The 24186-nt window shown below is 44.7% G+C and overlaps 1 protein-coding gene across 12 annotated transcripts in view; it reads left to right on the top strand.

The window, feature by feature from the left end:
* MITF (melanocyte inducing transcription factor) overlaps positions 1–24186 on the top strand; it is a 339864-nt gene that overhangs the window by 176823 nt on the left and 138855 nt on the right. For 9 of the 12 annotated variants that reach the window (XM_077451871.1, XM_077451869.1, XM_077451866.1 and 6 more), the window contains exon 2: positions 12476–12728. In XM_077451871.1, the coding sequence (XP_077307997.1) occupies positions 12476–12728 (253 nt within the window). The remainder of the gene's footprint in view (positions 1–12475; positions 12729–24186) is intronic. The other 3 variants (XM_077451870.1, XM_077451867.1, XM_077451861.1) reach the window with 1 other exon arrangement.

Raw genomic sequence — 24186 nt, 5'->3', positions numbered from 1 at the left:
CAATCATAGCAGCCACATAAGAACTTCACCACCTAGTACACGGATATGCAATTAATGGACCTCCAGCTGTTGCCAAACTACAAGTCCCATCATGCCTCTGCCTCTGGGTGTCATGCTTGTGGCTGTCAGAATCTTGCTATGCCTCATGGGACTTGTAGTTCTGCAACAACTGGAGGTCCACTAATTGCATATCCCTGTCCTAGTACTTAGATTCCCACAGAGGGCTTCCAGGAGTCATAGGTAAGGGGTCAGTCATCTATCTTCTGAGGTCCAAGAGCGTGCTCAAGGTCCAAGAATGTGTGACACCAACAAAAATTCCTTTTTCACTTATCTGAGAGCGGAAAATTTGATGGCTTTTGGATAGAATACTTTCCGTTTTACATTAGTACTGAATAGTCCTGATTGAATTAAAAAAACAGGGACACACCCATGCCATGACCCAGTTACATGGACCTTACACAACAAATGATCTGCCAAACCCATAGAGGCTCCTTGTAACCACAACATTTCCTTTATACAGTTTTTTTTTTCTCCAAATAACAAATTAAATAATGTATAAGTTGGATAAAAGGTTTAGAGTAGTACAATGCTACCAGCACACGAGTTCCTGGGGCCCTATGATGTAATATTTGGCATATTCCCCCCCTGGGAGCCACAGATTCTATGTACAGCTGCCCATGGAAGTCAATGGCTGAATGTGGGTACTTGGAGGTACTAACTTGCATATAGACCTATGAACATAGATGCGGGCATACTGTGTGTCCATATGCATACAACCATTGATTATTATGGGCAACGCTTGGGGTAGGGAAATACATCAGAATTTTACGTCATATGACCCCAGGCATCATCAGTATGCATGAGACTTTATACAACATATAACATTTTTACACTCTTGGCTTGGGTGTGTTCCTGTTTTATTCTTTATTTTATTCAATAAAGACTATTCAGTATAAGGCCCGGTTCACACCGCTGTGGGGGGAGATCCGAAAGTGATTCGCACAGCAAATCACATCCGATCTCCGTAGCGATGCGAGTTCAGCCATACAGATAGTATGGCTGAATTCGCAGCGCTCCCGCAGCAAACTCGCACGGGACCCTTTTTTTGGTCCGCAACAGAATCGGATCGCATGGGGGTTCACACCATGCGATCCGATTCCTGTGCGAGTCGGCAGATCGCACTGCGATATGCCGACGGATCTGGGGGTGTCATTAACATATCATTGACACTCCCAGCCGTCCGCATAGGGCAGTGTGAACTGCCGGCGGGAGGTGTGCGATGCGGGTAAACGCCGCGGATTTGCGGCGTTCCCGCATCGCTATAGTGTGAACCCGGCCTTAATGTAAAGCAGAAAGTATCAAAACCAAAAGCCATGAAACACGTTTCCTAATTTCAGATAAGTGAAACAGGAATTTTTCTTGGTATCCCATCATGTAAAACAGGGGTGGCCAACCAGTGGCCCGGGGGTCACATGTGGCCCGTGGAGCCCTCTGATGGGGCCCACAACCTTCCGCTCTGGAATGGCGGGTTAGCGAGCCCAGATCGCAGGTTGCCGACCCGTCATACCAGAGCATCGGTGTTGTGAATGAAGTTGGTAATAGAGGAAGAAAGCGGCTGCAGAGCAGAGCCCATAAGCCGATGCTTCCTGTACAGCGCCGGCTTACATGGCAAAGTTCAGTTAACCCACAGCACTAGCCTGCACCCGCGGTGTGGGTAAAACCGTAGCACAGGGATATGCAATTAGCGGACCTCCAGCTGTTGCAGAACTACAAGTCCCATGAGGCATAGCAAGACTCTGATAGCCACAAGCATGACACCCAGAGGCAGAGGCATGATGGGACTTGTAGTTTGGCAACAGCTGGAGGCATGCGTAGCACATCACTGTGAAAGCAGTTTAGGCCCTTTTCACGTGATCGGCCCTACCCAATAGGACCCTCAGTTCACCTCTACAGAGCGGCAGATACTCCCGCCTGCCTCCAATCCGGTCCTAAAAATCTGATAAAAAAAAATAGAAAGGAGTTTGCCCCCTTCCATCTGGGTGGATCGGATCGGAGGGCCTATAGAGTAGCCGTGACCTGTCATCCGCCCGCTCCCCTCATTGTGGCCCGTGACTGGTTACCAAGTTGCTTAAGTGGCCCTCACTCTTAAAAAGGTTGGGCACCCCGATGTAAAATAATGCATTTGGGTGGCAAAAATAGGAATGCAATCTATACACTGGGGGGAGAACTTCTGGGGGAATCTAGGATGGAAAAGGACCTGGGGGTCCTAGTAGATGATAGGCTCAGCAATGACATGTAATGCCAAGCTGCTGCTAACCAAGCAAACAGAATATTGGCATTAAAAAAGGGGATCAACCCCAGAGATAAAGAGATAATTCTCCCGCTCTACAAGACTCTGGTCTGGCTGCACCTGGAATATGCTATCCAGTTCTCGGCACCAGTCCTCAGGAAGGATGTACTGGAAATGGAGCGAGTACAAAGAAGGGCAACAAAACTAATAAAGGGTCTGGAGGATATTAGTTATGAGGAAAGGTTGCGAGCACTGAACTTATTCTCTCTGGAGAAGAGACACTTAAAGTGGTTGTATACTCAAGCTTTTAACTTTTACCTACAGGAAAGCCTATAATAAGGCTTACCTGTAGGTAAAAAAAATATCTCCTAAACCTGTACGGTTTAGGAGATATTCCCCTCGGTATGCGCCGCTGACTGCAGCGGCGCATGCGCACAAGGGGATTCTCGGCCTGAAAATCCGGCAGTGGCCGACCGGCCGGAATGAAATCTCCCGCGCGCATGCACGGGAGTGACGATATCGCGGCTCCGGCCACTCACAGCGCCGGAGCCGCGATACCCGGAAGAAACGCCAAGGGAGCATGTCGGCTCCCTCTGCGTGGATCGGGCCAGATGTCGGGGCCTCGTTCTAAGGTAAGTATTTCATAATGAGCTAGTATACGGTGCATACTAGCTCATTATGCCTTTTGCTTTGCAGGTTTAAAAAAAAAAATTTGCGGGTTTACTACCGCTTTAAGAGGGGATATAATTTCAATTTACAAATACCGTACTGGTGACCCCACAATAGGTATAAAACTTTTTGGCAGAAGGGAGTTTAATAAGACACGTGGCCACTCATTAAAATTAGAAGAAAAGAGGTTTAACCTTAAACTACGTAGAGGGTTCTTTACTGTAAGAGAGGCAAGGATGTGAAATTCCCTTCCACAGGCGGTGGTCTCAGTGAGGGGCATCAATAGTTTAAAGAAACTATTAGATAAGCACCTGAACAACCGCAACATACAGGGATATAAAATGTAATGCTGATCATATAATCACACACATTGGTTGGCTTGTGTCTTTTCAACCTCACCTACTATGCAACTATGTTGGAATTTGAGCATGCGCTTGGATCTTGTAGGATAACTGATGGACAAGAAAGCCTGGCTAGCAGTCTCCATGCTAATTCATCTCAAAGGTGTTCTGCCAGGTTGAGAACAGGACTCTGTGCAGGCCAGTCAAGTTCCTCCACCCCAAACTCGCTCATCCATGTCTTTATGGACCTTGCTTTGTGCACTGGTGCACAGTCATGTTGTAACAGGAAGGGGCCATCCCCAAACTGTTCCCACAAAGTTGGGAGTATGAAATTGTCCAAAATGTCTTGGTATGTTGACTGCATAAGTTCCCTTCACTGGAATTAAAGTGCCAAGCCCAACCCCTGAAAAACAACCCCACATTATAATCTCCCCTCCACCAAATGATTTGGACCAGTGCACAAAGCAAGGTCCATAAAGACATGGGTGAGCGAGTTTGGGGTGGAGAAACTTGACTGGCCTGCACAGAGTCCTGACCTCAACCCTATAGAACACCTTTGAGTTGAATTAAAGCGGAGACCGCAAGCCAGGCTTTCTTGTCCACATCAGTGCCTGACCTCACAAATGCACTTCTGGAAGAATGGTCAAACATTCCCATAGACACTCCTAAACCTTGTGGACAGCCTTCCCAGAAGAGTTGAAGCTGCTATAGCTGCAAAGGGTGGGCCAACTCAATATTGAACCCTACGGACTAAAGCCGCGTACACACGATCGGACTTTCTGCAGGGAATTGTGTGATGACAGACTGTTGGCCTAAAATCCAACTATTATGCCGCGTACACACACTTTTCGACAGCAAAGGTCTGACAGAACAAATCCGCCAGAAAATTCGACCGTGTGTGGGCTTCATCGGACCTGTCTAAAAATCAGGCGGACTTTAGATTTAAAACATATTTCAAATCTTTCCGACGGACTCGAGTCCGGTCGAAAAATCAGTTCGTCTGTATGCCAGTCCGCCAGACGAGAACCTAGGGCAGCTATTGGCTACTGACTATGAACTTCCTTATTCTAGTCCGGTCGTACGTCGTACGTCATCACGTTCGAATCTGTCGGACTTTGGTGTGCTTGTGTTTGTTCGTTCGTAAAGTCCGTCGGAACTCCGCCAAAAGTCCGTCAGACCTAGTCCGTCGAAAAGTCTGATCGTGTGTACGCGGCATTAGTATGCTCCATCAGACAATTGTTGTCCAACTTTTGGCCAACAAATGTTGGATGGCAGGCTACCCCTGTTTCCCCCGAAAATAAGACCTAGCGTGATTGTCGGTGATGGCTGCAATATAAGCCCCACCTCCCCAAATAAGCCCTAGGTAAAGTCCTTGTAGTTCTTATTTTCAGGGTAGGGTTTATTTTCAGGGAAACAGGGTAGGGCTTATATTGCAGCCATCACCGTCAATCATGCTAGGTCTTGTTTTCGTGGAAACCGGGTAGTATATTTTAGGCGGACAACGGTCTGTTGTCAGTTTTTCGTATCGTGTGTACACAAGTCCTCCACACAAAAGTTCAAAGTACAAACACGCATGCTCGGTATCAGTGCTTACCAAACACAACATTAGCAGAAGGTGCACAAAGGGTGGCGCTAAAGAGCAGACATTCCATGCAGTACATCACTACGTTCGTGTTTGTTGGCCGAAAATTGTGTACCATTTGTATGCAAGACAAGATCCAGGCAAATGTCCTTTGGACAAAAGTCTGACGCTCTGTTGGCCAACAATCGGATCGTGTGTATGGGGCTTAAGACTGGGATGCCATTAAAGTTAATGCGCGTGTAGAGGCAGGCGTGCCAATACTTTTGGTAATCTAGTGTAAATATATATATATATATAGTACATTATAAAACAAAGCGGTACCCAAATACCTGTGGTATATCTCCATCCCACTTTCTCTCCATTGTTAATTGCACTTTTTTTTTTTTTCTTCAAGTATCACAGTCAGTGACTTGAGCAGCTAATTAGTGCGATTACTCCACAGCTGCATTAGTCTTTGAACAAAGGTTTTTCTCCCGTTTTATCAAAAGGATCAGACACTTTGGGAATGTTGTGACCTGACAGGCCTTGAATAACAAGACAATCTCACTCGGAAAATCGGCTTGGGCTCCCTACAAACTCATTGTTTGATCTTCCCTTCAAGCCTTTCCTTCTGCCTGTTGCCTTCTGTAAAAACAGAACAACAAACCGTTAGACGTTACCGTGCGCCGCGCCATTCTGAGGATAACGAATGGTGAAGTGTGCATGGCTGGGAACAGGAGGCTGTCACCGTCGGCTCTGTCACTGGCGGGCATGGTAGAGGCGTTCTCGGCTCCTAATTAGCAGCAAAACGTGACGATTGACAAGAAATTGTTTGAAAGATCGGGATTATGAGTCGGGGCTGTGAGAAGTCTGACGCAGTGTCATTAGCGAAACTGCTAAGGAGCTTTGAGGTTTTCTAAATATACTGGGGCGAGAATTTCAGCAGGAAATTATAAAGATAAAAAAGAAACTCGCTTTCATAACCATCTGTGTAAGGTAAGTATATACGGTGCCCGATGCAGATGTATAACCATCTGTAGTGTTGAGATTGCTGTGGCTCCAACGCTCTTCACAGTTGGGGTGAGAAGTATAAGTTAATGGGAACTGCAGAATCCATGCCCACAGAGGATAGTTCTGCGTTTATTTTCAGGCTAACACAGGGAAAGATGAAGCCAAACACTTTAGAGCCAACTATCTTCATATCCAAGGACATCACTATAGCCCAGCGATAGTGAACCTTGGCACTCCAGATGTTTTGGAACTACATTTCCCATGATACTCATCTACACTGCCAAGTGCATGAGCATCCTGGGAAATGTAGTTCCAAAACATCTGGGGTGCCAAGGTTCACCATCACTGCTATAGCCAAAGCAGACCACGTGACTGCTATAAGGCCCAAAAATCTGGGCTTAGCATTTGATAGATACACAATATTATCAAAAGTATTGGGACGCCTGCTTTTACATGCACATGAGCTTTAATGGCATCCCAGTCTTATGCCCTGTACACACGTTCGGAAATTCCGACGGAAAAGGTCCAATCGGATTATATTGTAGGAAAATCCAATCATGTGTGAGCTCGGACTTTTTCCGACGGAAAAAAATTGAGAGCAGGATCAAAAATTTTCCGACAAAAAAAATCAGATCCGACTTTTTTCCAATAGTTTGTAGAGAATTCTGACGGACAAAGTGCCACGCATGTTCAGATCAAATTACGAGACCAAAGCTATTGGCTACTAGCTTCTACGTAGTCCCGTCTTACGCAACGAATGTCACCACGTTCCGAACTATTGGATTTTCCGACAACTTTGTCCAACCGTGTGTATGCAGCACCAGTTTCGGACAAAATCCGTTGGAAAAATCCAACGGATTTTGTGGTGGAAATGTCTAACCATGTGTACAGGGCATTAGTCTGTAGGTTTCAATATTAAGTTGGCCCACCCTTTGCAGCTATAACAGCTTCAACTCTTCTGGGAAGTGTGTATCTATGGGAATGTTTGACCATTTTTACAGAAGCACATTTGTGAGGTCAGGCACTGATGTTGGACGGAAAGGCCTGGCTTGCAGTCTCCGCTCTAACTCATCCCAAAGGTGTTCTATTGGGTTGAGGTCAGGACTCTGTGCAGGCAAGTTCCTCCACCCCAAACTCACTCATCCATGTCTTTAGGGACCTTGCTTTGAATTGAACATGAATTCAATTGCTAATTGAATGTCTTAACCATTTGCACAGGCATCACGAATGTTAACGGTATTATTATGTAATATGATTATCTCCTATGACTGTCAGCACCATCTAGTGGCTATAATGTGGTATTTTTTTTTTGGCCAGGAAAAATACTGCATTATGTCCACTAGATGGAGCTAACAGTCATAGGAGACTATTATATTCCAAACAATACGGCAAACATTTGCGCATGCCACTGGTTAAGGCATCCGCAAAGCAAATGTTTCATACATAGACCCCCTAATGTTGAGCATTGAAATGCTTCTGGTGAAACGTCAACACACACTTCAAATTGCTCATTTGTAAATGGGCCTAAAGTGATTGAAATGCAGTACCTGCTTTCACTTTTACCCTTAAATCCTGCAGAGCAATTTAAACAGGGGCGGACTGACCATTGGGCTATTGGAGCACTGCCCGAGGGCCCCGTGCCACTAGGGGGCCCCATCAGAATTGCCGGCCTCAGTAAAACTAGGGACAGTATGTAAAAAATTTGTTTTTTGTTTTACATCTGTCTTTGAAATGTCCCTTACTGACATCCTTTTGGTCTAAAAATCCAGAGATTATAGCTACCCCACCTCTCCAGTACCTTCTCAGCCAATAGAAACCTGTCTGTGTGTACTGTGTGATTGTATACTGTGTGTGTGTGTGTTTGTGTATACTGTGTGGCCCCATAATCTGTGATTGCATGGGGGCCCCATAATCTCCTATTGCCCGGGGGCCCCATGAGTTGTTAGTCCGCCCCTGAATGTAAATGATAAAAAAGAGTGTGTTCTGTAGTCCCAGAGGAAGTTGAGAGATGAAACACGTACATGTTGGTTGGGTTTCAGTAACATCACCACGTTCGTGGACATTGAGGGAGCTATTCTGCTGGCATGCCTGTTGGTATTTCTTCCATTAGGAAGTGTCTAAATTCGAATAGGAATATGTGAGTGCTTATGCTTTTCTTTATTTTTAGGTAAATTCTTTAAGCTGTTTTTGGTTTGTTTTATTCTTATATATACTGTATATATACATAGTATATATCATGGATTTTTGCCCCTGAAATGTGATATTATTTGGGGAACTTCAGTCGGAGCAACATTCGTAGAGAGGATCATTCTAAGTCCTTATTGACCTTCCTGAATTAGGAGTCAGATAAAATGGTGAGCTGCTTTCCTATAGGCCTCTGGTGCTCAACCTGTGGCCTAGGGGCCTCTTGTGGCCCTTTGGCATTTTTTGTGTGGTCCTTGAGGCCCTGCAGACACTAATCTGTTTTTCCCTGTTGCCCTTTTATAGCAGTAACCTCTGATAGTCTCATGTAATGTGTCTTCAGTCTTTGGCTCCTGAGGCATGTCTCCAGTGTCCAACAACTCCTGTATTATGTCTGCAGTCTTTGACCATCTCTTGTATCACGTCCATAGTTTCTGACCATCTCTTGAGTCATGTCCATAGTCTCTGACCATCTCTTGTGTCATGTCCATAGTCTCTGACCATCTCTTGTGTCATGTCTGTAGTCTCTGACCATCTCTTGTGTCATGTCCATCGTTTCTGACCATCTCTTGTATCACGTCCATAGTTTCTGACCATCTCTTGAGTCATGTCCATAGTCTCTGACCATCTCTTGTGTCATGTCCATAGTCTCTGACCATCTCTTGTGTCATGTCCATCGTTTCTGACCATCTCTTGTGTCATGTCCATCGTTTCTGACCATCTCTTGTGTCATGTCCATAGTCTCTGACCATCTCTTGTGCCATGTCCATAGTCTCTGACCATCTCTTGTGCCATGTCCATTGTTTCTGACCATCTCTTGTGTCATGTCCATAGTCTCTGACCATCTCTTGTGCCATGTCCATAGTCTCTGACCATCTCTTATGTCATGTCTGTAGTCTCTGACTATCTCTTGTGTCATGTCTGTAGTCTCTGACTATCTCTTGTGTCATGTCTGTAGTCTCTGACCATCTCTTATGTCATGTCCATAGTCTCTGACCATCTCTGGTGTCATGTCTGTAGTCTGACCACCTCTTGTGTCATGTCCATAGTCTCTGACCACCTCTTGTGTCATGTCCATAGTCTCTGACCATCTCTGGTGTCATGTCCATAGTCTCTGACCACCTCTTGTGTCATGTCCATAGTCTCTGACCATCTCTTGTGTCATGTCCATAGTCTCTGACCATCTCTTGTGCCATGTCCATCGTTTCTGACCATCTCTTGTGTCATGTCCATAGTCTCTGACCATCTCTTGTGCCATGTCCATAGTCTCTGACCATCTCTTATGTCATGTCTGTAGTCTCTGACTATCTCTTGTGTCATGTCTGTAGTCTCTGACTATCTCTTGTGTCATGTCTGCAGTCTCTGACCATCTCTTATGTCATGTCCATAGTCTCTGACCATCTCTGGTGTCATGTCTGTAGTCTCTGACCACCTCTTGTGTCATGTCCATAGTCTCCGACCATCTCTTGTATCAAGCCTGTAGTCTTTGACCCTATCCTGTTGTGTGTCTACCGTCTTTGCTACTGAATTTCCTTTGCAGCTTATTGGTGATGTTGGGGGCTGTACTTGAGGTCCCCCGTATCTGGAAAGTTGACTACCACATAGGCTTTGTGTTAATTTTGTTTTTCATACAAGCAGATGGTGAATGAAGACAATCATATGTACTGTATATACATGGACTTAAGAACTTTTTTATATATTGTTAAACACTTTTGCACTTAGTTATTTTTTTGGTGGGTATATATTGCAATGGATTTGTTTATTGTGATTGATATACTTTATTTAGGTATACAAGTTTAACCAAAATAAGGTTTACAGGTGAACTGATATTATTTTTATATATTTATAGTACATGAAATGCTTCCCTAACCCCTTTATGACTGCCCAACACTTATCTGTGGTTGGCAAAAGGGTTTTAACACCCACACACCGCACTAGAAATTTTTTCAATCTGCGATCAAAAACCAACATCGATTTGAGCCGACTAATAATTAGAAAAACAAACACCTTTCCTAGAATATTCTTTTCTTAAACATGTTTGTGCAGAATTCTACCTATCTATGGCCAGCTTACAGTGATCACATGATTGCTGATCCTTTACACCCCCAAGGTGTTCCAGACTGTTTAAAACGATGCCGTGGTGAGCGGGAAGGGGTTAATATTCAGTTTCCTTTGTTCTTTAGTCCTAACACACTTCCTGTCCTAGGGTGACAACACTATTTCTCCATAGAGTCATTACAGTGAGTGTGGTCACCCTAGGACAGGAAGTATGTTAATGGCAGGATCACCATATGAAAATAAGGGGAACATTTAGCCATTGCATCTAAAGATTGTGAGCTGCAATCTATATGATCACCTTCCCACCCTGCCTATAGCAGTATGATGCCCAGGCAGTGGCTTTCCCATTCTGATCAGACGTCCTATGACATCCTTTGCATCGTGCCCCTCAAGGGCGCTCATTGCAGTGATCGGTGGCGATCTGTGTCCCTCGGACATAGCGCATCACCGATCAGGGTAAAGAGCCAACGATGTAGGCTCTTTACCATGTGATTAGCTGTGTCCAATCACAGCAGATCACATTTAAACAAATGCCAGTTATCAGCATTTCTTTTTTTCAACGATGTTAGTGTCTGAGGAAAGGAAAGCCGATAACTGGCTTTCCGTTTACAGGGGACATTTACATTGATAATCAGGGCACTGATCATCAGTGCAGCCCCATCAGTGCAGCAGATTAGTGTCCATCAGTGCAACATATCAGTGTCCATCAGAACAGCATATCAGTGCTGCCTATCAATGCCCATCAGTGGCGTCTTATTAGTGTAGCCTCATCAGTGCCCATCAGTGCAGCCTATCAGTGCCCATCGGTGCAGCCTCATAATTGCCCATCAATGCAGCTTATCAGTGCCTATCAGTGCAGCATCATAAGTGTCCATCAATGCAGCCTTTTAGTGCCCATCAGTACAGCCTCATAAGTGCCCATAAATGCAGCCTATCGATGCCCATCAGTGCAGCCTATCAGTGTCCATTAGTGCAGCCTCATTAGTGCCCATCAATGCATCCTCATCAGTGCCCATCAATGCATCCTCATCAGTGCCCATCAAGGCAGCCTCATCAATGCCCATCAATGCAGCCTCATCGGTGCCCATTAGTGCAGCCTCATCAGTGCCCATCAGTTCCCTTCAGTGCAGCCTCATCAGCGCACACCAGTGAAGAAGAAAACAATTTCTCTTATTATTTACAAAATTTTAAAACAGAAACGAAGAAACAGTTTTTTTTTTTTACTTTTTGGTCTTTTTTTCGTTTGTTTAGCAAAAAAACCCAGTAGTGATTAAATACCATCAAAAGTAAGCTCTATTTGTATGAAAAAAACATAAAAATGTCATATGGGTACAATGCTGCATAACCACACAATTGTCATTTAAAATATGACAGCGCTGAAAGCTGAAAATTGGTCTGGGTAGGAAGGGGGTTAAAGTGCTTAAAGTGGTTAAACTTTTGTTACTGGGTTTACATGCAATATAAGTAATAAAACAAACATAAAATGGAACTAATGTCTGAAATACCTACCTTAGCTCCAACAGTCTGATCCCGTGAGGTCCCTCGCGGGCATCGGCATTTTCTCTGGGTGCCAGTGTCTTGTCGAATACTGTCCCCACGTCGGATAGTGTCCGCCCTGTACTGCGCTTGGGCAGTACAGAGGACGAGGAGATGCCGAAAGTCTCCGAAGATGAATGGCGCCTGCGCACTGAGTCCAGGTTCAAGCCCCACCATCCAAGTGGACATAGAGTTAGAATAAAAAAATTCAGAGTGAAGCGAGGCCGTGCCCGAAGCATGGCGAGCGAAGCGTGGCGAGCGAAGCGAGCCCGTGAGGGGCCCTGTTACTAAGTGCTGTTTTACATCATCTACCGTATGTCCACTTGCATTGTGGGGCTTGAACTTGGACTCGGGGCAGAAGGTACTATCAAGTGTGCAGGCGCCGTTCATCTTCGGAGACTTTCGGCATCTCCTTGTCCTCCGTAGTGCGCAAACGCTGCGCAGTACGGGGCGGACACTATCCGATGGGGGGACAATTCTCGGCAGAACACCGGTCTTCATTGCAAATGGCATAACTTCCGCACATGTGCAGGAGTTCTTTCATCCCAGCACACAGGCACAGTGCCGGAATATACTGTATGCCGAGCTGCGCATGCACAGATTTTATTCTACAATAATTAGCCTGTCTGCTCACAATTTAAAAATCAAAAGTCTTTAATTCCGCTTTAAATCGGTCATTCCGGCTCTGCAATTGTGCTTGAAGATGAAAATGCCTTTGCAAGTCCGTTGATTCCCAACAGGTTTTAAAAGCAGAGCCCTTTAAACATGCTGGGTGAGCAGCAATGAGAATCCCCACTAATTAGGAGTCTATCTCTTGCCTTTTCACAGCAGTTCAGCCGAGCATCACGGAGCATCGAAGCCTCCACTAAGCTCCTCCAGCATGACATCACGGATTCTGCTACGGCAGCAGCTGATGCGTGAGCAGATGCAAGAGCAAGAGCGCCGTGAGCAGCAACAGCAGAAGCAGCAGGCAGCTCATTTCATGCAACAGAGAGTGCCAGGCAGCCACACACCAGCCATCAACGTCAGCGTGTCCACCAGCCTGCCCGCTCCTGCCCAGGTACCAATGGAAGTTCTCAAGGTACGTGACATTTTCTTTTCCCTCAATTTCAGCTGCTCTGGTGCTGATTCTCTAGAGGAGGAAAACTAACTCACCTTCCATACAGAACCCGTCTGGCTTACTTAGTAAGGCAATGCCAGCGTCATTCACGCTTATTCTACAATAGAGATACGCTTCAATCATAGGAAAGAGAAATGATGTGCCATAACCTGGAGCAACCAATCAGATGTCACTGTTTTAATTATTGCTAATTATTATTAACACTTTTATGTCTCCAGGGCCTGTTAAAAATAGGTCAAAGCTGATATTTCGACTTTTTATTTTTCGTGGCAAATAACGGATTCAGAATTTGCCTATTGATGAAACAGCTCTAAACAATTTGTGCATCTGTGCGTCTTGAATTAAGATTTTACAAAAAATTTTTAACAAAAAATGCTGAGAATCTACACAACCCGCCCCTTCTCGCTTAAAAAAGGCCTCTAAATATTCTTTTTTTATTAGAAAAATGCACACAGCGTTCTTTTTCCTTATATAATGCGACAGATCAGATATAAAGGTGCCTTTGAGATGCTTATGAACTGTTTACATGCTATATTATTAGGTATGGCACGGTATGTATGTTGGGTTTTTAAACTTGTCCTGTTTTTCTTTTTGCCGACTGATATATTATTTGTATGAGGATCTGTCAGTTGTTACCTTTATATTAGTGAATCCCAGAGGCAGAACGATGAGGTTGTACAAATCAATGAGAAGTAGTCTGTGTGGTGTAACTGGACAGCAGGTTAGACATTAGCAAGGTTTATCCTACAGTTAGGCATCCTTCAACACCAACCCTCACCTACCTGAACACCAACCCTCACCTACCTGAACACCAACCCTCACCTACCTGAACACCCAACCCTCACCTACCTGGACACCCAACCCTCACCTACCTGAACACCCGACCCCCACCTACCTGAACACCCGACCCTCACCTACCTGAACACCCAACCCTCACCTACCTGAACACCAACCCTCACCTACCTGAACACCAACCCTCACCTACCTGAACACCCAACCCTCACCTACCTGAACACCCAACCCTCACCTACCTGAACACCCAACCCTCACCTACCTGAACACCCGACCCCCACCTACCTGAACACCCGACCCTCACCTACCTGAACACCCGACCCCCACCTACCTGAACACCCGACCCTCACCTACCTGAACACCCAACCCTCACCTACCTGAACACCAACCCTCACCTACCTGAACACCCAACTCTCACCTACCTGAACACCCAACCCTCACCTACCTGAACACCCGACCCCCACCTACCTGAACACCAACCCTCACCTACCTGAACACCAACCCTCACCTACCTGAACACCCAACCCTCACCTACCTGAACACCCAACCCTCACCTACCTGAACACCCAACCCTCACCTACCTGAACACCCGACCCCCACCTACCTGAACACCCGACCCTCACCTACCTGAACACCCGACCCCCACCTACCTGAACACCCGACCCTCACCTACCTGAACACCCAACCCTCACCTACCTGAACACCAACCCTCACCTACCTGAACACCCAACTCTCACCTACCTGAACACCCAACCCTCACCTACCTGAACACTTAACCCTCACCTACCTGAACACCCAACCCTCACCTACCTGAACACCAACCCTCACCTACCTGAACACCAACCCTCACCTACCTGAACACCCAACCCTCACCTACCTGAACACCCAACCCTCACCTACCTGAACACCCGACCCCCACCTACCTGAACACCCGACCCTCACCTACCTGAACACCCAACCCTCACCTACCTGAACACCCAACCCTCACCTACCTGAACACCCGACCCCCACCTACCTGAACACCTAACCCTCACCTACCTGAACACCCAACCCTCACCTACCTGAACACTTAACCCTCACCTACCTGAACACCCAACCCTCACCTACCTGAACATTTAACCCTCCCCTACCTGAACACCCAACCCTCACCTACCTGAACACCCAACCCTCACTTACCTGAACACCCGACCCCTACCTACCTGAACACCCAACCCTCACCTACCTGAACACCCAACCCTCACCTACCTGAACACCCAACCCTCACCTACCTGAACACCCAACCCTCACCTACCTGAACACCCGACCCCCACCTACCTAAACACCCAACCCTCACCTACCTAAACACCCAACCCTCACCGACCTGAACACCCAACCCTCACCTACCTGAACACCCGACCCCCACCTACCTGAACACCTAACCCTCACCTACCTGAACACCCGACCCCTACCTACCTGAACACCAACCCCTACATCCTGAACACCCAACCCTCACCTACCTGAACACCTAACCCTCATCTACCTGAACACCTAACCCTCACCTATCTGAACACACAACCCTCACCTGAACACCTAACCCCCACCTACCTGAACACCCAGCCCTCACCTGCCTGAACACCCAACCCTCACCTACTTGAACACCCAACTCTCACCTCTTCAAACGCTTACTCCTTCCTTAACCAGACTCTTAAGCTTCACCTACTTAAACATTTAACACCTAACCCTTGACTATTAAACACTTAACATTAACCTTTACTTACCTAAACACTTGACCCTTACCTACCTAAGCACTTAACCCTAACTATCACCTATTTAAACACTTAACACCTAACCCTCGACTACTAAACACATAACCCTAACCCTCACCTACCAATACACGTAACATTAACCCTAGCCTGTCTGTATACTGCCCTAGCCCACATACCATTGAACATAATAATGGTATGTCATATAATTTTGTATATAGACAAGGTGCTGTTGCATGTAAATCTGACTTCCTGATAACTTACATTTTAGTTTTAATTATTACGATATAAAATAATGAATGTGGGGGCTTTTTGGTGGGTGTGATTTTTTTTTTTTTTTTGGGGGGGGGGGGGCATCATTTCATTCTTGGACCTAGGCAGCACAATGTCTTGGGAAAGCCCTGGTGAGCGGGTATCTGGTTTTGGCAGGTACCCTCTCCCACTTTCGCCTGGATTGCCGAGTCGATCCAAACTCAAATTCTGCACTTGTCCTCCCGCCATCCCCTCCATTGCCTGCAGCCTTCTAGGAAACATCACAGATCCCAGGAGGCTGCAGGACCGTTCACAAAGCGCGGTGTGGCCCACGCATGCACAATGGGAAGCCGGCTGTGAAGCTGCAAGGAAGGAAGAACCGGCTCAGGAGAGGAGGGCGCTGGATCCCTGGACAGGTAAGTGTCCTTTTATTAAGTTCTTTTATTAACTTATTAAATTCAGAAGCTACAGTATTTGTAGCTGCTGGCTTTAAAAAAATGTTTTTATTTATACAGCCTAAAGATCCGTTTTAAACAGAAAAGTCATAAAGCGAGTGCAACAATCAGGGAGCGAGGAACTCCAGGAAGAGAAGCTCTGCAATTACTGTTATGACAGGTTTGCGTTAAAATCGCGTACATTGTTATCTGTGTGGGTGCTCCGTCCTTCGCAGTCCCTACGGGTGACTTTGTTATCCAGAATGATTAATGTGTCCTCACTTCAGAAACCATAAGAAGCAGATAAAGCTGCTCCAGACTATTCAGCCTAAATGTCTTGCTAAATTTGTTTGTATTCTTTCTAAGTAAATCTTACTGTAGAATATGAATAGCTCTTACTATAGGCTGCTTTCACAATACTCCGCAGTAAAAAACACATATGCATTTTTGCCATGTTTCCAGTGCATTTTGTGGTTGCCTGACATCAACCTGCACCTGTGAAAAAAATACAAAAAAACATGCCAAAAACGTAACTGCAGGTTTTTGCCGCTTTCTTACGCATTCTCCATTCATTTCAATGGAGAGGTGTGTTTTTGGTGTGCTTTTTTCACCACACCAAAATGCAGCATGCAGGGCTTTTAAAAATGCAATCTACCCACGATTGACTGGTGTGAAGAGCTCCATAGGATTTAGGCCCCTTTCACACGAGCAGACCGATTGGGTCCACCTGTGTCAGTTTTTCAGGCTGACCCAATTGAACCCTCCATTTTCCTGTATGGAGTGTCCGTTTATACTCGCCGACATCCAATTCGATCTGCTAAAAAACAACCGACAAGGATCCGTTTCCCTTCCATGTAGCGGATCGGATGGCAGTCAGGTGTACAGGCAGGCAGTCAGTTTACAATCCAACCGCCCATAGAGTGAGCTGTCATCCGCTCAGTGGGGATCAGCAGGCAGATCCACCCTGAGCAAGCGGATCGCAGACGGAGTCCACCCCATCAGAAATGGGCCTTAATGGTCATGTATTTTTCTTTTGCTTTTTGTAAGGCAAAAACAGAAGAAAAACTGATCAGTGTGAAAGGGTGCTTAGTATAAAACTGCATATGCACTATATTACCAAAAGTATTGGGATGCCTGCCTTTACACACACATGAACTTTAATGGCATCCCAGTCTTAGGCTGGATTCACACCTATGCATTTTTAGTGCATTTTTAGTGCTTTTTGCATTTTGCAGATTTGCACTACAGATTTTGTTCCATAAGAAACCATGTTAAATGGACTGCAGTGCAAAATGCAAAAAGCACTAAAAATGCATAGATGTGGATCCAGTCTTAGTTCGTAGGGTTTAATATTGAATTGGCCCACCCTTTGCAGCTATAACAGCTTCAACTCCTCTGGGAAGGCCAGCCACAGGGTTTAGGAGTGTGTCTATGGGAATGTTTGACCATTCTTGCAGAAGTGCATTTGTGAGGTCAGGCGCTGAATGGACAAGAAGGCCTGGCTCACATTCTCCGCTCTTATTCATCCCAAAGATGTTCTATTGGGTTGAGGTCAGGACTCTGTGCAGGCCAATCAAGTTCCTCCACTCCAAACTGGCCCATCCATGTCTTTGTGGACCTTGCTTTGTGCACTGGTCCAAATCATTTGGTGGAGGGAGGGATTATGGTGTGGGGGTTGTTTTTCAGGGGTTGGACTTGGTCCTTTAGTTGCAGTGAAGGGAACTCTTAAAGCATCAGCATATCAAGACATTTTGGACAATTTCATGCTCCCACCTTTGTGGGAACAGTTTGGGGATGACCCCTTCCTGTTCCAACGTGACTGTGCACCAGTGCACAAATCAAGGTCCATAAAGACATGGATGAGCGAGTTTGGGGTGGAAGAACTTGACTGGTCTGCCCGACTTCTACCCGAGGGTCCATCAGTTATCCTACGAGATCCAAGAGCATGCTCAAATTCCAACATGATAGGATACCAAGAAAAATTCCTGTTTCACTTATTTGAAATTAGGAAACTTGTTTCAGGACTTTTGGTTTTGATACTTTCTGTTTTACATTGAATGAATGAATGAATGAAATACTTGTATAGCACACAATGCGAACTGAATCGCCTCTAGGACATTAATACTGAATAGTCCTTATTGAATAAAATAAAGAATAAAACAGGAACAGAACCAAGCCATGAGTGTAAACGGCTCAGAGATTGCAAGCCAGGCCTTCTCGTCCAACATCAGTGCCTGACCTCACAAACGCATTTCTGGAAGAATGGTCAAACATTCCCATAGACACACTCCTAAACCTTGTGGACGGCCTTCCCAGAAGAGTTGAAGCTGTTATAGTTGCAAAGGGTGGGCCAACTCAATATTGAACCCTACGCAGATTAGGATACCATTAAAGTTTATGTGCATATAAAGGCAGGAATCCCAATACTTTTCACAATATAGTGTATACCAGGGATATGCAATTAGCGGACCTCCAGCTGTTGCAAAACTACAAGTCCTGTAATGCCTCTGCCTCTGGGCGTCATGCTTGTGGCTGTCAGAGTCTTGCTATGCCTCATGGGACTTGTAGTTCTGCAACAGCTGGAGGTCCGCTAATTGCATATCCCTGGTGTATACAATATATAGAACATATTAAATAAAACTGGTTAAACTGTTACCAAATCAGATTTGGTCTTTTATTTTTGCAGAGAATAAAGCAAGGAACCAAATTGATCACTAAGAGCACCAACTCATCTCATAGTCCCTCCAGCTTTTAATAGCCCCCTACAGTCATCATAGTGATCATAGGCTATTAGTAGATATTTAGCTCTTATGAAAGTACAAGCCCAATCTTACTTTATTAGCTCCCTGGCTGGCCTTATATACTCGTTGATGGAATGATTGAACTTGTAGCTCTAATGGGCAGTTGCCCTTTACCTACCCAAACCTGCCCAAACCTAAAATATGTCCATGAACTATGGCAGAGCATGCCAATGGAAAAAACAAAGAAAAAGGAAAATTAAGTGAAAAGTTAGAATTATGTAACCGTGGCAAGGAGATCCCAGTGAAATGTCAATACAAAATATACATTTCCAAAAAAAAATGTACCGAAAGTTATCCTTTTCCCTAAATACCCGTGCTGCAATTGTGCTGTGCTGTCTATTGGCTCAGAGGAGTTGCTGGGTACACAATCGTTGGTTCCTTGTTAGATGGGGGATCGGCAGGGGCTTGTTAGGCTCTGGGCACCACAGGGACATGCAGCTTCCTAATTACTGGAAAATTCGCCTTGCTTAAGAATAGATTTAATTTCACACATTGAGAATTAGACCAGACAAAGTAAAACAACACAATGCATCTTTATCAGACAGCCGGGCTCCACTGCTCCGAGACGAGAAGGAGAATTATTTGTGGATGAGACGTAGAAGATCTGCCTGAACGTGGCTCAGTTTTACATTTTCTTTTTTTGCACGCTTGTATGAAAATGTACAAAATGTAAAAGCCGGATTTAAAATCTAATTTGGGTTGATATTGCTATCTGTACATTCACCCTTTCTAATTGTCCTTTTGACCATTGTCATTGGCATAGAAAATATTGGCAAAGTAAACATTATTTTAGCTGTTAATGGAGCAGCAGGGTGGGGGATGGGGGGTCCCTTTTAAACTGGGGCCACATTTAGCCTACTAGGAGCAGGGTTTTTTTTCGGGGGGAACTTACTTCCACCACCCCTGGCTCAGACCCTTTGGTGCCTGCTCACCACAATCACTTGTAAACACAGAAGTCCGGTTTCTGTGTTTACAAGGGACAGCTCTGCACTCTGTGTGTAATGCACTCCTTGTATTTAATGCCCCTTTAAGACCCCCCTACTGTTAGTGAAATTTGACTGACCACACCCACTATTTGATGTGATTTAGAAGGTTGTGTGTGTGTGGAGGAGTTTTGGGGGGGGGGTCGTGGTTGAGTTCCAGGACCTATTGATGGAGAAAAAAAGCCCCGACTAGGAGATTTTACCTGAACCCCAGCTGGGGTCAGTGGTGGATACTAATGCCTCGCACACATGATCAGACTTTCCGCCAACAAAATGGTGGAACTTTGTCCGAAGGACGTTGGCTCAAATGCCTTGTACAGACGGTCGGACATTCCGACAACAAAATCCGTCAGATTTTTTTAGACGGATTTTGTCCTAAACTGGTGTTGCATACACACGGTCGGACAAAGTTGACGGAAAATCCGATCGTTTGGAACGTGATGACGTTCGTTTGTTACAACGGGACTACGTTGAGGCTAGTAGCTAATAGCTTTGGTCTTGTAATTTGATCTGAGCATGCGTGGCACTTTGTCCGATCGGAATTCTCTACAAACGATCGGAAAACTGATTTTTTTGTCAGAAAATTTGAGATCCTGCTCTCAAATAGATAGATAGAGCCCACACACGATCGGATTTTCCGACAATATAATCCGATTGGACCTTTCCGTCGGAATTTGCGACCGTGTCTACAAGGCAAAACTTGTCTCTAAACATAGTGGCGTACTATGTGGTTTTTCAGCTCTTTAGCGCCACCCTTTGGGCTCCTTCTGCTAATTTCTTGTTAGTAGAAGTTTGGTGAGTGTTGATTCGTGCTTTTCTTTTTGCGTTTTTCATTTTGTCCTTTTCAGTTCGTTTCTGAACATCCGTCCATCAACCAGACATGTTGCGGAATTGGAGGAGATAACATGTTATTTATTATTGGCCTTGGAGTTATTGCTTTGACATTATTTTTTTGGTTGAATAATGATTTGATTTGGTATATTTTCTATATTTTTGGATGCATAGAATGCACTTTTTGGTTAAGTTCTATTGGCAGATAGCATGTCTGTTTTTTTTTCTTTAATGCACAATAAAAAAATAGTGTAGAATAATACTTGGCTATGTGTTTTACTTCAAATGACATTTTGGGAGTCGGCAGTTACATTTTAAAAAATATAATGCAAAATTGACAAGGGACACCAACATAGTTGTATCTTTGATCTTATAAACTACGGGATAATGGTGGTAACTGTGCAAATAAAAAAAAAAAAAAAAAAAACTAATAATATTATTCTTGATATCACTAGAAAAAAAAAAAAAAAGCCTTTGAAAATTTGTTTGCAATAACTCCATCAGTATCACCAGCAAAGCAGCTTCATTATTATCCCATTAAAGAAGAAGAGAATTGTGCGGTGCATTTAGAGATTTCATAATTTGCCACGTCACAAATATTAATTCTCCATTACAAACGCTAGTTTACAAGACCGATCGCTTCTGTTTCCGAGCATGCGTGTTTGGACTTTTGTCCGATGAACTTGTGTACAGACGAACGGAAAATCCGACAACAGACATTTGTTGGTGGAAAATTTGAAAACATGCTAGTCAACATTTGTTGGCAGAAAGTCCGACAACAATTGTCCGATGGAGTGTACACAAGGTCGGATTTTCCGCCAACAGCCTGTCATCCAACATTTCCCTTTGGAAAGTCCGATTGTGTGTACAGGGCTTTAGGCTGGCCATACACGGAGCAAAATTTGTTTGTTGCAGGAAAAAAAATTACTTGATTCCCCCCATCAACACACACAGTGTTGATGCAGAAATCCCTCCTGCTGAGCCATTGTCTGCTCCCAGCAGGGGGGGGGGGGAGGCAGGGGCAGATGTTATCGCCGGGAGTCGACAGTGATTATTGCTAGTGGCTATAGCAGCCGCTAGCGATAATCGCAGGGAGAACCCAATAAGCTGGTTGTAGCCATGTTGATCGAATGATTAACTTGGTACATTCAGCTTGCCCATACATGGTTCAAATCTCAGCTGGTTCAGCAGGAACCAACCAAGATTCGAACCATGAATGGCCTTCCTTAGACTCAAATAGTTGGTCTCTGCTTCTGATGGAGACCCTGATGTGAGAAGGCACTATGATGGGGATCCTGATGTATCATGAAACTTTGATAGGGACCCTGATGTAATGAGGGACTTTGATATATAAGGAGGGCTCTGAAGTGATAGGGATGGCTTCTGATCTAAAAGGGGAACTCTGATGTGAAGGGGAAACCCTGGTGTGATGGGGAGCTTCTGATACGAAGGTGGAACTTCAGATGCAAAGGACTTTCTTGAAGCATGTTCATTCATTTGACCCCTTGCTTCCCAAGCCTATTCTCAGCTTTTTGTTTGCTAAAAAAATTACTTAGAACCCCCTAACATTATATACAGTATATATATATATATATATATATATATACATAGGCCCTAGAAGAACAGTGATGGTGAACCTTGGCACCCCAGATGTTTTGGAACTACATTTCCCATGATGCTCACTCAACTACACTGCCGAGTGCATGAGCATCATGGGAAATGTAGTTTCAAAACATCTGGGGTGCCAAGGTTCCCCATCACTGCCCTAGAGAATAAAATGGTGTGTCTGGCAATTTATTATGTCGCATGGTATTTGTTCAGCAGTCTTACAAATGCAATTTTTTTGGAAAGCATACTTTTAGTGAATTTTAACAAAAACACATTATAATACCCAATTGTTTAGTAAAATATCAAACATGATGTTACGACAAGTAAATAACATGCTTTCAAGTAAATGTCATGCTTTCAATTTGTGTACGCTTGTGAAACAACGTGAAACAGCTTGTGAAACAACGCCAAAACGACGGTACTTGCAAAGCGTTATATAGGAGGTTTGGTGGTAGAATTATTGCTTTTGCTACATTTGCGGCAATACCTCGCATGTGTGGTGCGAACACTGTTTACATATGTGTGCGTTGCATACATATGCAATTGCCTTTGTGCTCGAGCATGGGGGAACAGGGGTGCTTTAAAATGTTGTTGTTATTTTTTTTTATGTATATTATTAAAAAAATATATTTTATACTGTTTCTTTAAAAAAAAAAAAAAATTATCAACTTTATTGCTATTACAAGGAATAAACAACATCCCTTGTGATAGCATGACAGGTACTCTTTACTGAGACATCTGGGGTCTATTAGGCCGCGTACACACGGGCGGACTGTTCGCCCAACTTTGTCCGCTGAACAGTGTTTCAGCGGACAGTCCGCTCGGGTGTGGGCTTCAGCGGACAGTTTCAGCGGACAGTCTGTCGAACAAAGTTTTTCGGAATTTCCGTAAGACAGTCCGCTGAAACTTGGTTTCAGCGGACAGTCCGCTCGTGTGTAGGCTTGTTCGACAAACTAAGTTTCGCGCATGCTCTGAAAGGATTTACACGGCGAAGGTTGCATTGCAGTGTATTGGACGTCTAATTTCTCGTCCCGTCGTACGTGCCGTACACGTCATCGCGCAAGCTTTCAGCGGACTGTTCGTTCATCGTGTGTGGTCAAGTCCGTTCATGCAAATTTTGAGCGGACTGTTTGTCGGATTGTTTGACGAACAAAGTTGGGCGAACAGTCCGCCCGTGTGTACGCGGCCTTAGATTCTAGATCTCTCCTCTGCACTTAAAAGCATCCGATTAAACAGAGATCAGTTTCCATCCCATGTAAAAGCAATCCAGCTGCTTTTTAACCGCTAAGATTGCTTTTGCATGACAAAGCACTGCCGGTTGAAAAAAAACAATAGTGGAGTCATGACTGCAGCTGCATCAATGGCACAGGTATGACCAATTCAACAATTCCCCTTTTGGTGGAAGTGGTTAAAACACCAATTTTTTTATTTTATTTCGGCCCACAAATATTTGTAAAACACACTATATTACCAAAAGAATTGGGATGGCTGCCTTTACACTTACATGAACTTTAATGGCATCCCAGTCTTAGTCTGTTGCGCTTCCGAAAGAATGGACAAACATTCCCATAGACACACTCCTAAACCTTGTGGACAACCTTCCCAGAAGAGTTGAAGCTGTCATAGCTGCAAAGGGTGGGCCAACTCAATATTGAACCCTACGGACTAAGACCGGGATGCCATAAAAGTTCATGTATGTGTAAAGGCAGGTGTCCCAATACTTTCGGTAATACAGTGTATATGATCTGGCCCTCGTGCTAATAAGTTTGGAGACCCCTGGTCTAAGAGAAGATCTCCCATAGTTTGAACTCTGATGTGAAGGGGGAAATTTCTTGGAGTGTGTTTATTCATTTATAAAACAGATTTATTTATTTATTTTTGTCCACAAATATTTGTAAAATATACAATGTGGCCCTCACACTGACATATTTGGAGACCTCTGGTCCAAAAGAAGATCTCCCTTATGCCGCATACAC

The sequence above is a fragment of the Lithobates pipiens genome, unplaced genomic scaffold (assembly GCF_037356315.1).
Source record: "Lithobates pipiens isolate NorthernLeopardFrog02 unplaced genomic scaffold, aLitPip1_a1.2 Scaffold_23, whole genome shotgun sequence".
In the NCBI taxonomy this organism is placed as follows: domain Eukaryota; kingdom Metazoa; phylum Chordata; class Amphibia; order Anura; family Ranidae; genus Lithobates; species Lithobates pipiens.
The sequence above is the reverse complement of the archived record's forward strand: the minus strand, read 5'-3'. Positions and strand labels throughout refer to the sequence as shown.